General features: G+C 24.3%; 1 protein-coding gene across 6 annotated transcripts in view; it reads left to right on the forward strand.

Moving 5' to 3' along the window:
- The window catches only part of LOC100200680 (thioredoxin domain-containing protein 6), a 68,578-nt gene that overhangs the window by 41,017 nt on the left and 12,062 nt on the right, over window positions 1-15,499 (forward strand). For all 6 annotated transcript variants that reach the window (XM_065799215.1, XM_065799216.1, XM_065799212.1 and 3 more), the window contains exons 9-13: window positions 2,302-2,429; window positions 2,769-2,894; window positions 6,968-7,396; window positions 10,673-10,765; window positions 14,065-14,112. In XM_065799215.1, coding sequence (XP_065655287.1) covers window positions 2,302-2,429; window positions 2,769-2,894; window positions 6,968-7,396; window positions 10,673-10,765; window positions 14,065-14,112 — 824 coding nt within the window. The remainder of the gene's footprint in view (window positions 1-2,301; window positions 2,430-2,768; window positions 2,895-6,967; window positions 7,397-10,672; window positions 10,766-14,064; window positions 14,113-15,499) is intronic.

The following is a 15,499-nucleotide window of genomic DNA, read 5'->3' on the forward strand; positions in this document are numbered from 1 at the left end:
ATTTTTTTATATTGTTTTTAAAGTTAAAAGAAGTTGTAATAGTTGTTAACATTAACATTTGACATAAAAAATTTGTCAACACATTTAAATATACTTTTTAACCTATATAAATATGGATTTCTACTTGCTACTTGTAGGCTTTTAATGCTTCACTTTTTATAGTTCTTATAAATCCATCATATGAGTTTTTGGAATGGGATTATGCTTTCTTTTGCTAAAGAAGTGGAAGAAAGAGAAATGAAGTAGAAGTGGAGATTTAGATTCATTTTTGTATTTTTCTTATGATTCATCAAGTTTATAAAAGTTTTTTAATTTTTTTACTGTCCTCCTGTTATGTATTACAACCCATAACCGTTAAGTATTTTACTTATTGATTGTGGGTTGTTTGGTTTCTATCATAGGCAATCATGATCATACTTAGTGAAAAAACAGTTATTTGGTTCTTGGTTATGTTGAAGATAGAAATGATGCAACCAACATTTTTATTTTTATAATATCTTTATAGCAAACTGAAGTGTGATGGTTCAGTGTTTGTTAAGTTTTTGATAAATAAGTGAACTGTCTCATAATTGTCTGTTAAATAAGTGAATAGTCTGTGAATCAAAACTAAATTGCACCAATTTAGCTTTGATTCACAGAACTTAATCCAACTTAATCCAACTTTGTGTTTAAGGTATAGCTTTTAAAACTCAGATAGGTTATAACAAATGTGTGCTTTTTCACTCTTTTTTTTTTCAAAGAAACAAGGAAAAAATTTCTAGGATTCAGTATCATGTGACTTTTTAGATGTATAAAGTTCAACACTTTTCTGTTATCTTTAATTTTCTAAGGTTATCTTAAACACTAGTTTAGCCAGTATGCTTTTTTATTTTTAAACATCATTACAAGGTTTTCAAAAATTTTTTCCCGTGAATTTTAATTTGACCAAATTTTAGGAGTTAATGTTAACAGATCTTGTAACAGATCTTTTTCTTCTTTTAAAGTTTCTCTTTGTAACATCTAGAAGTTTGTTATTACAATATATGCACTTGTGTTTTTTGTGCTATAATGTATTTTCCTTTTCCATATTAATGGTATAACTAGGTTTATTCATATTTGCTTTATATTTTTAAACTTTTTATTTTCCATATTATATCTGTATACCATATCTAATTTGTCATGTTTACTCACATTTATAGGGTGTGGTATTATAAGGAAAAAAATAAAAAAACACTTTTATTTAAAAAGCATTTATTTTTCAGCAACCTCATCTCTGATATTTTTTACTGTTTTAAAATGTTACTTTCTACAGTCAAACATCTTAGATGGTGGTGATACTATGATCTGAAAACATAATGGCAGTAAAAAAGTTAAAAAATTGTCCTTGCCTGCAGCCTTGTTAGGAGTAAAATGGTTATAAAGAAAAACAAGTTCAAATTTGAAATAATTAATAGTTTGAACTTTTGACATTTCTTTATTGGTATTAAATGTAAAGTTTTTGTCCAAATCATATCATTCAAAATGACAAAATTATGTTTCTAATTTTTTGCATCTCTTCAAAAGAAAAGAACAAAATTTTCCATTTATTTATTTTTGAAACATGTCTAATGCTATTAAAAGTAGCATGGTAAGTTTTAGTGTTTTTTTGGACTTTTCTTTTGAAGAAAATGTTTTGTTGTATGGCTTTCCAGTGTTTTTGTTTGCATTACTTGTAAGGAATAAAAATAAATTTTATAATGTGTAGCTTAATGATGCATTAAAAATGCATCTTTAGAAGTACCACGCTTAACTTGTTTTAGCACATAATATCCATGTTTTTTAAGGTTTGTGTTTTAAAGTTATATGGTTGAAATAACAATAATTAAAATTTTTTTTTTAATTGCCTCAAAAAAGTCTCTTTGGCTATTGTCCCCCTGGGCTTTGGAGAGATAAGTATATTTTAAAAAGAAATATTTCAATGCTTTATTATTAACTTTATTACTAACATTCTGATACTATATTCCAACATTATATTGTGATATTAAACTCTATATACTTTATTAGGTTTTAATAAAAAAGTTAAATCTGTCATATGAAAAAAATTTGCATCAATAATAAATTGTATTATGTTTTGTTAAAATACACCATGATTTTTTGTAGTCTATAACCTTAAAATGTTTAAAAAATATTTACAAATACAATTTTTATCTCAAATGTTATGATAAAAATTTCTGTGAAGTATTCTTTTAATCACTTTTTTTTTTTTTAATACTTTTGTTTTTCTTATAGTTTGTTAAGTTTTGATATAACCAATTTCACAGTTTTTGAAAAATATTTTTCCAGATTTTAGACACTGGTTTTGAAATACTAAAGCAAGAGGAAATGTTGTTGACAAGAGAAATGGCTGCTGATTTTTACAAAAAAAAAGAAATGAATGACTACTATGACAATTTGGTGGAGTTTATGTCAAGGTAAGACTTTTTTTGTGTAAATTTTTTATTTTATAGATTTTATTTTTTTTAGTGGTTGTATTTTAATATTCAATTAGGGTTGCTGAGTCATATATATCTTCGAAGTCTTTTAAACACTTTACGTTATTTTTTTAAATTTATTTATTTTTTCTATTACTCTTAAATCTGACAGAGTACACATAAAAACTCAAGAACTCCAAAATCTGTGTGGTTCTATCAGAAACCTTTTTATGTGCTTTTCTAAGAGATTTTTTTAACAATGTAATTTTTTTTTTAGATTTTCAGATTTTTGAATTTAAAATTTAAAAATGTTTAGATTTTTAAAAATGCTCTCTTTAGTGGGCCTTGCGTAATCTTAGTGATTTCAAAACCTGGTAATGAGGTTGATCAAAATTATTTATCCGAATTTCTTAATCTCATTGGTCCAACAGAGATTAGTCTTGCAAAAATGAGTGCACCAAACAGGTTTTTCAAAACATTTTTATATAATCAAATGTACATAATAAATAACACTGTTATGCATAATTACAATATTAATAAATAATATATTTTGTTGCATAACAACAAACAAGAATATATGTATATATATATATATATATATATATATATATATATATATATATATATATATATATATATATATATATATGTTTATACACACACACACACACACACACACACACACACACACACACACACACACACACACACACACACACACACACACACACACATATATATATATGTGTTTATAAACAAATATATGTATATATATATATATATGTTTATACACGAGTATACAAGAATATAAAATTATTATATATATATTCTTGTACATTTGTGTATAAACATAAATATATATATGTGTGTGTGTGTGTATAAACATACAAGTATATCTAATATATATATATATATATATATATATATATATATATATATATATATATATATATATATATATATATATATATATATATATTTAAACAACTTTAAAAAGTATTCTACACAATAGAGTGCTCAATGTTCTTAAAAGAACAGAGCAATTATATATTAGTAGAAAATCACTTAACTAAATTTTTCCATTTGACACTGTGTTTCATCAACAAAGATTCATCAGAAATGCATTTCTGATGAATCTTTGTTGATGAAACACAGTGTCAAATGGAAAAATTTAGTTAAGTGATTTTCTACTAATATATATATATATATATATATATATATATATATATATATATATATATATATATATATATATATATATATATATATATATATATATATATATATATATATATAATTACAGGATTAAAAGTTCATTCATGTTAATACTGGAACATTTTTTGAGTGATGTTTTTATAAAATTTGTTTATTGTTAGTAAACCTTTTATATAATTTTGCTTCTTTTGAGATCCAAGTTGACATTCTTTTGAAGTAATATGTTTTTGATTATATTTGGGACCCATTGAGTTTTATAGGGTCATGTTACACCCTTAAAAATATTTTTTTAATAGTGTTATTTTACTATACGAAATTATCTTATATATATTTATATATAAAAGTTTAGTCTTAAAGTTTGCTGCTGAAGTTACGCAGCTGAAGTTTATTTATTAATCAACCAAACATAAATCACTTAAATCTGTATTATTAAAAGAAATAAAAAGATTTTACACAATGATATTTTTTTAACATTTTTATTTAAGAATTTTTCATAAAAAATTTTAGAACTTTGGAAAAATTATCTTTAACATACAATCGTATCTTGTTCACCATTTCTTCTCAACATGTAATGTTTTAATTCTGAAAAAGAAGTTTCTTCAATAGAAGAAATTTTATCATTTCAAAATGATATACAGTTTTAGGATTAAACATTTACATTAAACAGTAACATTTTAGGATTAAATAATGGCCAGAAATAAATATAGTACCTTATTTAAACAAAAAGTAATTATGATTTTAATAATGGAATTTGGCAACTTGAACTATCTGTCAAGAATAATATAAAAAAAGCTGTAATCAACCAATGGATTAGCGGGTACAAAGTCAGAGCTTCAGTAAAAACAAATCAAAATAGAGGTCATCCCCTTAAAACATCAAAAAGTAACTGAAAATAGATTTGTGAAAAAAATATCCATTTGTTACTGCTCAAGATGTAATTGAAAATGTTTCAGAAAGTACTGTAAGAATATGCCTTAATATAGCAGAACTATCAAGTTTACAAAGCTGCAAAAAAAAGAATTTTTATTTCAGAAACAGAAATAAAAAATCTATGTTAGAATATGCTCATGTTCATAAAGTGGACAGCAGAACAATGCAGTCACATTTTATAGAGTGACAAATCAAAATTTGCTGCCATACATAGTTGTTATTTTTACATCATTTGCAGTCCATATTAAATAAATGATAACTGCAGAAATTTCAGCTAAATTTATACATGGGTTATTGATATATTATTAATCAAATTAATGTTGGTTTAGCTTTTTTTATGGTTATCTAACATGGATGTCTCATGCAAATCAAAATTTAGGATAATTCCGTGAAGCATTACTTCACAGGTTTATAAAAAAAAAAAAAAAAAAAAAAGACTTTACTGCATAATAATATTTAAATCTTACATTAAATTAAAAGTTCTTTTTTTATATAAAAGAAAGAAAAAAAGTGTTATTTTAAATTTTTTATATATTATATTTTATGGAAAGCGTGCCTTGGGCCAACTGAGATTGCCTAACTTATTCTCATGCTTGACAGTTGAAATTCGGAACACTTACCTATGAGTGTCTAATTGATCTGAATTTTGTGGCATCTTAGTGTTTTTTGTTAAAAAAGTTTTTAATGCTCCTATACTGTTAAATTTATCTTTTTCAAATGCAGTAGTTTCTGTTTAACCACAGAGTAAACATGATAAGCTTGCAGTTTGTTGCTGTTAAATCGTTTCTCATCTTATAATTAATATGTACCCAAAAATTAATAAATGTAAAAATGTGAAAAACTAAAAATAAGAAATATTTAAAAGTATCTATAATCTTCAAAAAATAATCTCAATTTTTTATAGGCAATTTTTTGACTGACTCTTTCTGAATCCGTTCACATTTAGTTAAATTAAAGTTAAATTTAATTAACGTTGAATTTAACATTAGGTTAAAGTAAAGATTTATTGGCTTTTAAATTAAAAATCAAATAATAAATAACATATAAATAACATAATAAATAACATAATAATATAATAAATAGCATAATAAATATAATAAAATAATAAATCACATAATAAAATAATAAATAACAATTATTGGCTTTTAAATTAAAAATCAAATAATAAATAACAAAAATATATGTTTTCAGATTATTTTTGATAAAGAGTAGCATGAATTTATTGAAAATGTTTAAATCTATGCCGTTGTTTGAAATTCTAGATAGGTTTAGATAAGGCAAAAACAGACAAATTTTAATATTTTTAATCTTTTTACATAAAAAATCTCTAATATTTTAAAAGTTACATAAGTTTTAGTGGCACCCCATTTAAGAAGCTATTCCAAAAAAAACAAGAAGTTGTTTGCCCTTAAAACATCCGTGCTGAAGGAACAACAAATTAACTTAAACTTTCTATGTCTTGATAATGGCTTTGAGGATTTTTCTGATAATGGTTTTTAAGGATTTTGAACCCAAATAAATTTTGCTCTAGGAATTCAAAAATACTACTTTAAGGAGTTGATAGTCTCAAGAAATCTTTTGTTTATCCAATTTTATTCAAAATTTTTGACTTGTAAACTATTTATTTTTTAGGGCTAAAATAGAGGCTGTCACCCAAAATCTCTGGGGAAAATGTTGGTCGTATATTATTACTTTATGTTATGTCTACTGAAAAAAATTAGATTCAAGCATTGTCTTTTTAATATTTGATCAACGAAGCACTCAAAATAAAAACAACTTCTTTTCCGATTTTTGAAAAACTAATATTTAAAAAATTTTTTTTTAACAAAGGAAATAAAATGTTTTTTAAAACAATTTTTCTGATTAAAACTTCAATATTGAATTATTTTTTATTATGTGTTATTTAATAACTAGTTTAGGACATATTTAGTCATGGGACATTATATTTAGTCATGGACATTATATTTAGTCATGGGTATACAAAGGGTGAAAGGGGAAATGCGACTTCTCTTCTAACCTCATCCCACAATTTTGAAAAAAACAAATACTAAATTACAAAAATGTGTAAATCAAATCACAACAACATTATTTAAATATTTATTTTTTTATTCATTTTTTTGTAACCAAATGCTTATATTCTTTAAATCTAAATCAGATATATTGAATGTACAACCTGCACTCATCATTTCTCTTTGGCCAAAAAGAAATTTTTATAATTTTTATAAAAATTATAATTTTCAAAATATGTCTAATTTGGTTCGAGTGGGATTTTATGTTTATTTACATAAGCATACTATTTGCAGTATATTACATAACTATTTCACATAAATGATTATCTAATTGTTTACAAGTCATGCAATTATAAAATTTTAAATTATTTTAGTTTCATTTAGTTTGCGTGCAAGATATGGAACCGATATGGTTCAAGATGCAGTTCATTGTTCTGACTCCCATGAAAGTGCTTCGAGAGAGTTGGAATTTTTCTTTCCTGGAACTGATTTTTCTCAAGCTTTTTTTCCACAAACCTCTGTCCAACAAGCTCCTCTTTTACAAGTTCCTCTTTTACAAGTTCCTCTTTCACAAGATCCTATTCTACAAGCTTCTATCCCAAATGCTTCTGCAGGTGTAAATAGAACATTAGCAATTATTCGCCCAAAAGCTTACAAAAAGCATAAGATATCAATTCTTAATCATATTAAAGATTCTGGATTTACAATTGCAATGCAGAAGGAGATTGAGTTCAAACGAGATCAAGCAGAGCAGTTTTATTTTAACCATAAAGATAAAGAATATTTTCAAAATCTTATTGACACCATGACAAGGTATTTTATTTTTGACCCAACCAATTATGCAGGGTCTACAAAGTAGACTTACACTTACATTATATTAAGTTTTATATGAAAAATGTGCATAATTAACAACATAATTTATTTTCAATAATTCTTTGCATTGAATTTAATGTTTATTATACTCTTTCCTAATAATAATAATAATAATAATAATAATGATGATAATAATAATAATAATAATAATAATAATAATAATAATAATAATAATAATAATAATAATGATGATGTACTACTTCCTAATAATAATAATGTTGATATTAATAAACTAATACAGCATTGTGTTTTCTCAAGCCAGAGATTTACCTAATTATGGTTTGCATTCGAATTAGTTTAGTATAAATTTAAACCACTTTTTACTTACTTTCTCTCTTAATTAAATTGTTAGGTTATGTTGACAACACTGTTGAATAATGTTTGAAATAAAATTTTTTTGGAAGTCAAACATCCTTTTTTAAAAACTAAATAAAAACATTTGAAAGTAAAAATTATTTAGTAGGTTACAAAACATAGATGTCTTATAACTTACTAATGATAAAAAAAGTTTATTGTTTTGTATCATGCAGCCCATACTTTGAAAACTGTGTTGATGGTTGAAACAGGTAAAATGCAATTATTGTTTGCCATTTTATTTAATTTGAAATAAATTGAAATTAGTCTTAATTTAAAAAAATATAATATGTTATAAAAAATTTCCAATTGACAACGTTGTTCTACAGAAAAAATTCCAAAACATTCTGTAACTTCATCTTGAATAATGGAATTTTAATTAGTTAGTATCTAATCTTCAACCATTTTAAAAGGTTGTTAGAAGAATGAGTCTCATTTATACCATGATTTTACTGGCTGTTAGAAGTATGAGTGTCATTAATATCCTGATTTCATTGGTTGTTTGAAATATAAGTTTCATTAATACCATGATTTCATTTGTTATTAGAATTGTTAAAATTAAAATTAAATATCAAGTCTTTCATATAAAAAAATGTGTAATATGTAATTAAAGTATTATAAACATCAATTATTTGATATATGATATCAAACATAGTGTCATATCCTAGCAATATTTAATGTAAACTAAATATTTTAGAGTATAATATAAATATGTGTAAAATCCATATAAAATAAAGGATCAATTATTTAATATTATGAAAGTGTTTCAATATATAATTGATGAAACAACTTGTCTTAGGAAATATAAATGCTGTTAAAAAAACTTCTAATGACATTTTAAACAGTTTTAATTTCAACTTTAAAAAAATAACTGAAAGTTAATTCATTTGCTAATATGAAATTTTGTTAACTTTGTTTATCTTTCATATTTTCAAGTTTTGATTACAACTAAAAATTGCTGATGCACAAGAAGGAGAAAACCTTGGGGCAGAGTGAGGGTTGAATTATAGTTGATGAAAAGATTTAAAAGCTTTTATGCTGGCCTGAAACCAGAACTTTAATGTTCATCACACTTTAATGTTCATCACACTAAAGGCAGGAGGTTATAAAGTAGGTACAGTTTTCAGTAGAGACATGAACAACATCATCAAGATAGTACAAAGAAGTTTATTGACAAATTGAATCTGATGATAAAGTGAATTCGATGAAAAGAAAGAGTTTCAGTGAGATCATAGCATGATCTAGACATAAATAAACAAACCAAGAAGTGGGTTTTCTTGAAAGCAAGTGAGTCAATAAGTTCAATGGTGCTAGACCCAATCCATTCAGTGTGATGGCATTAAAGTTACAAATAGATTTTAACAAAAAATTTAAAAAGTGATTAACTCAAATTTTATATTAAATTTTTATATAATATTTAATTTCAAAAGAAAAAAATTTTTGTCAACTTAAAACAACAAATTTAGCAGTTTTATTTTTTCTGTATACTTTCTATAATTATTTTGAAATAAATGTATAATTTATATAATTTGTGTAATTATTATTCATTTTCTTTAATTACACAGGTCGACAAAAAAAAAAAATTCTAGTGTCAAGCAAACAATCTGTTTTTTGTATAGCATTCTCATGATTTCAAATATGCAACTCATTTTTCATCATCACTTCAAGATGTAAAGATATTTGGGTTCAAATCTTTAGTATGTGGGATAAAATCCCTAATATTGTCAAAAAAAAATTATTTAAAAGTACGTCAACCTGGGTTTTAGAAAACATAAATATTTTTTCTTAAAATTTATTGACAAAAAAATTAAGTGAAAAAATACTATAGACTCTGAAAAAAAATTTTAACACAATGTTTCTCAGCAATATTACAAAAAGTACTTAATTTTATTACAAACAAATATCATTTTTAAAATCTCTATGAAAATAGGCTTCTTTTGAAACCCAGGTTGACATACTTCTGAATAATTTTTTTTTTGACAATAATGGGGATTTTACCCCAAATGCTAAAGATTTGAACCCAATTATCTTAACAATTTGATGTAATGGTGAAAAATAAGTTGCATATATATATATATATATATATATATATATATATATATATATATTATTTTTTTTTTGTTGACCTGTGTTATTATTCATATTATTAAAGAATTGAATTATTTAAATGATAAACAATGTTAAAAGCATATATAATAAATAATGATGCATTTTTGTCATAAAGATTTTCTTAAGATATGAGTAAAGTGTTGCTTGACTAGTATATAAATTGGTGTGCTCTATCAAATACATAGTTTTTTTTTTTCAAAATGATAGTTTAAAAATTTTTAATTTTGAAACAAATAAATATTCTAGCTTATTTTTATTAAGTTCTTATAAAATAATTAAAAAATAATAATTTTTTCTCTATTTAAAGAGAAAATCCTTAATTGCATTAAAATAAAATAAAGCATTCAAATATTCATTTTGTTATACAAAAAATCAAAAACAGTAATAAAATATTTTGTTATATGTAAATACAACTGCATAAGTCTTATGTTTCCTATTGAATTCAAGTTGTTAAAAATTTTATATTTACTAAAGATTTGTAAGCAATATTGTGTTTTAGTTTGAAAAGGGAATCATGAATTTGTGTTTACATAAAAAGGAAATATGGAAATATTAGTAGCTGCTTAAAAACCAAAGGTTTTAATAAAAAAATTTTGAATTTAAGCTACATTATAAAGATATTTTCAGAATGTGTTGAATGATAATTAAAAATTTACATTATTTTAGGATATTTTTACTTAAGTTTATAAAAGAACTTGAAATCTACAAAACAAAGATCTACTTTTATATTTGTTTATTATTCTTTTTTTGTAGTGGCCCCTCCTTAGCACTTTGTCTTACTCATGAAGATGCTGTTCAAACATGGAGAAAAATTATAGGTCCAAATGTTGTAAATGAAAATTATAGGTATAAATGGTTAAATTTTTTTTCTGTTGTTGCTTCTACAAATACGAGCTGTTACTTGCATAATAATAATAAAATGTACTTTTATACTTGTAGATTGTTGCTTGTTATATAGTGTAGTTTCACATATAATTTTACTTATATTCTTCTGAAGGGATTAAAATATTTTGGATTAGGAATATAGCATTTACAATTTTTTTGATTTAATTTTAACATGATGAGTTAGTTGTGTCAATAAGTAATTTATATCTTTTTTGAGACAAAAACCTCATTTTTGAATTGGTTTAAAAAGGTAAAAAATATAGTTGAACACTCTAAGTAAATTGTTTATAGACTAAATAAATGGCTAATTTATTTACTTTAAATACTACTTGTTTATATTAGATTATCTTTTTCTATCAATTTTTATTTATTTAGTATATATATATATATATACATATATATATACATATATATATATATATATATATATATATATATATATATATATATATATATATATATATATATATATATTTAATTATTTGTTTATATTAAATTATCTATCCCTTTTTTTTTGTTTTACGTTCTAAAAAGTTCACACAAATTCAAACGTATTTTCAACCATTTAGGCACCTTTATATATTAGAAAATTTTAATACAGATACTAGCTTTCGCATTCCATTGTTAAAAGAAAATATATATATATAAATTTTTAAAAAAGGAAATTTATGGAATGGTTTCAATTTTATTTTCAAAATAAAAAAACTAGAAGTAACATAGCTGTAGCTAATAAGTTTAAAAATTTTTGAAATTTTTTATTCATAACAGAAAAGCCAATATTAAGAAATGTTGAAGCACTATTTAAAAAATATGAATATATGTTTTTGGAAATACCTAGTGAGTTTACATTATTTTGTTAAGTGTTTGATATTTTGAAACAGAGAGCATCTGGTTAAGGTTTGAAGATTAACAATTTTGGAAATGTAGGTTAAATCAAAAGAAGTTGGTTAAACAACAGTAAAGAACGTGCACAAAATGTCTCAAGCATTAATAGTTGTAATCTAACTTGCTCTCTTGCATGTAAAGCAACAATAGTGAGAGAGCAAGTACATAGAGATATTAAAGCAGCCTACAGCAATAATTGTGATCCAGAAAATTCCTTTTTTAGTTATTAATTAGATTAAATTCATCTACTAAATGATCAAAAATAGCAGGAAAAGTTTTTTGGCTTTCAGCTACAAGTGCTGTTCAAGAAACAAAATGTTTATGTTTGTGAAAGAAGTTTTAGCAGTTGTTTAAATATTCATAGTGCCAGAAGAAACAGATTGTTAAAAAAAAGTAGGAAAACTATTGTTTTTTAATTAACAGAATTTTCCAATCAGGGTTCTTCCATAGAAGATTTAAATAAAAAAGTTTGAAATAAAATTATTGTTTGTTGTCAAATTTAAAATTAAAAGTTGTACAAAACTGGAGTTGTGAAAAAAAAATTTGGTTAGGCATTTTACCAATCAAAAAACAACACCATAAAAAATAGAACACTATATCACTATATACACTATAGATTCTGTAAATGTCAAAAACATACAATTTACAAGATGAAAAGAGAGAGAAATAAGTACCTATGTTCAAGGAAAAACTAAATGAATAAGTTTTTTGAGCATGAAGAATCAGTCACAGTAAAAAGATAAAACTTGGCTTAATGTGTTGAATCACTCAAGATTAAGTTTTGGCAATGAAATTTTGCTTGAGGGGTATTCATGGTAGTATTTGTAGAAACGAGGAAGAGATGCAACCCCATAACAAGAGATGCAACCCCACGACAATTGAACAGTGACTCAAACATAGCAGCTACAGTAGGTTTAACAATATTTACAATTGTTTTTGGTCCTTGTTATAAAGAGGGAAAATTTTTTTACAGTAAAATACTAGCTGTTGTATTAAAAGCACAACAACCTACATGAAAGATAAAAATTTGCGTAGATTTTCTTTTTTTTAGTGATGGTAAAGAATTAAAACTGTTTGATGGAACAGCTGTGGTATTAAGCAAATACCAGTTATGAAAAAACATTAATATCATAATCTATTTGCAAACTCTTAAATAAAATGGTTTGATCTTTAGTTTAGTGGTTGTTTTTATAAAGAGGTTCATTATGAAAAAAAGCATATATACAGCCATTTAAACCCAAAGTAGTAACTTATGCAAGCGTAAAAATCATGCGTGAAATACATTCTGAATCTGTTGAAAAATTATTTTTAAATTTATTTATTAAACAAATTTTTTGTATTTATTTTTATTTATTTTTTATTCTGATTCACTCTCTCACTTTTTATTCTGATTCACTCCACACAAGGCTGCAAGCAGCCACTATTTGTGAGTTACTAGAAAAAAAGGAATAGAGCTAAAGAGCAAGGAAATGGTTGACAGAAGACTTCAAAAATTGTAGATTATATGAATCAGGAAAACATGAAGATGAGAGAGAGTTCTAAAGAGTTAAAGCGTGAAGAAAAACACTAAACAAATAAAAGTTTTTAGAGCATGCAGGGACAAATACAGTAAATAAATGAGGCTTTGCTGAATGATTTTTAGTTGATGGAACTAGAGATAATAGCTCCTTTGAGCAGTGACCATGATTGTATTTGTAGAAAAGAGAAAGAGATGCAACATTACAACGATGGGAAAGAGGCTCAAGCTTGGCAGATAGAGCGAGTCCAACTATGTTTATAAAGCGTTTTTGGACCTTGTTTAGAAGAGAAAGAGCATCATTAGAAAAGCCAGTCCAAGTATGACAACAGTATTTCTTACAATAGTGAATAAGAGATTTGTAGAGATAGAGAATGGAATCAGGAGTAAGAAAATGACGAGAACAATAAATAAAAGCAAGGTTAGCAGATGCAAGTTTTAAGCAAGCAACTTTATGTATGGTTTCCATGCAAAGTCAGTTTAGATATGTCAAGAGCAGTAGCCCTAGCCTCGCCGCTCCATCTAATGCACGATTGTATTACTATATTTAGTTACTAGAATAGAATTTTAGTTACTAGGATAAAATTGGGTTGTATGTTTGATTTATTACTGATTTATTAACATAATTTTATCTAATTAACTATATCATTAAATTTCAAAAGTATTTTTATATTTTGTGGAAAAGTTTTTAAAAATTAAGTCATCAATTATCTTATCACTTTTTGCACCAAAGCCATGTTAAGGTTATGAAAATGAAATAATCTTATTGTAGAATTTACTTGTATTCATTTAGCACTAGGCTTGTAGTATTAGATATTACTGTAGTATTACTTATAAAATGTTACTTTTGTACTTTAAGAACAACTTCAAAAATAAACGAAAATCCTGAAGACAATTTTTCATTAAGGTGATTTTATGTCTGTTTATATTTTGTTTGTTTTTCTTAGTTTAAAATAAATGTTGCTTGTAACATATATTTATACATATATAGGTATACATATATTTATAGATACAAACCTACACAGCCCTCAGAATTTGGGTCGGTATTTGGCAATGCCAACCTAACTGCTGACTTGTGTTTGAAATGTGTTTGAAGTCAGCAAAAAATCGACCTCATTTCTATGTTATATGGTAATACTTTGTGTAAAATTTTTTTTGCCACTTTGATTCCGACCTCTAACAGTTTATTTTTCCTAATTCTGAGGGCTGCCTACATACATTCTTACATACATACATACTTACATATATATGTGCAAAAAAATTTTGCATTATTATTATTTTTTTTTCTTTTTTTGAAAAAAGAAACAAACAAAAAATAATTCACAAAATTTATTAATGCCTTAATCCAAATCTCAGTTCATGCAGCAGCAACTGAGGCGTTTGTGTGTTCTCCATAAATCAATCAATGTACAGTTAGCGCAGAAATTTTGCGGACATCTGACTTCATTTTCCAACGTAACACAACAATTCCTTTACTCGAGAACCATCTCTTTAATTATTTCCATGTAAGACAACATGCTTCATCTTGCATAAAGAAAATTGGTTGATAAATTTCACTTGATATTAATTTACTACAATATTTTATTTGTTTTCATTTGCGACTAAATTGTCATCATTTGCTTTTCTCATAAAAATTAAAAAAAAAATTCAATATCCTCCAAATTTAATGAAAAGCAATATTTTCAGTTTATATATATATGAAAAGCAATATTTTCAATTTATATATATACGTGTGTGTGTGTATATATAAATATATATATATATATATATATATATATATATATATATATATATATATATATATATATATATATATATATATATATATATATATATATATATATACATATATATGTATATATATATATGTATATATATACATGTAGTAGTGCTCAAAAGTTTAGTACGCAGCAGAATTAAACTTACTTTTTTTTTTTTATGTTATTTTTTCAGTTAGTAAAGCTTTAAAAAAAGTTTGCTTAGGCACAATCTTTTTTTAAGTACATACATTAGGCTTTTTAAATTTATTGTGGTAAAAGTTGCATCATAGTAAATTAAACTCTCTTTTTTAATGAAATATTACAAAAATATATTTAAAGTAGTATGCAGTATTTTAAATGTTTGTTTTAAATTAATTCATCTTTTTTGCTTAATTCTAGATTATAATAATAATAGAAGTCTGAAAATTTATCATGAAAAGAAAAACAATAAGTCTTGAAATCAAACAGCATATTTTTGGCCTTAGTATGGGAGGTCACTCTAACATTAAAATATTTTGTATTTTAAAGTGTGTT

The sequence above is a fragment of the Hydra vulgaris genome, chromosome 06 (assembly GCF_038396675.1).
Source record: "Hydra vulgaris chromosome 06, alternate assembly HydraT2T_AEP".
In the NCBI taxonomy this organism is placed as follows: domain Eukaryota; kingdom Metazoa; phylum Cnidaria; class Hydrozoa; order Anthoathecata; family Hydridae; genus Hydra; species Hydra vulgaris.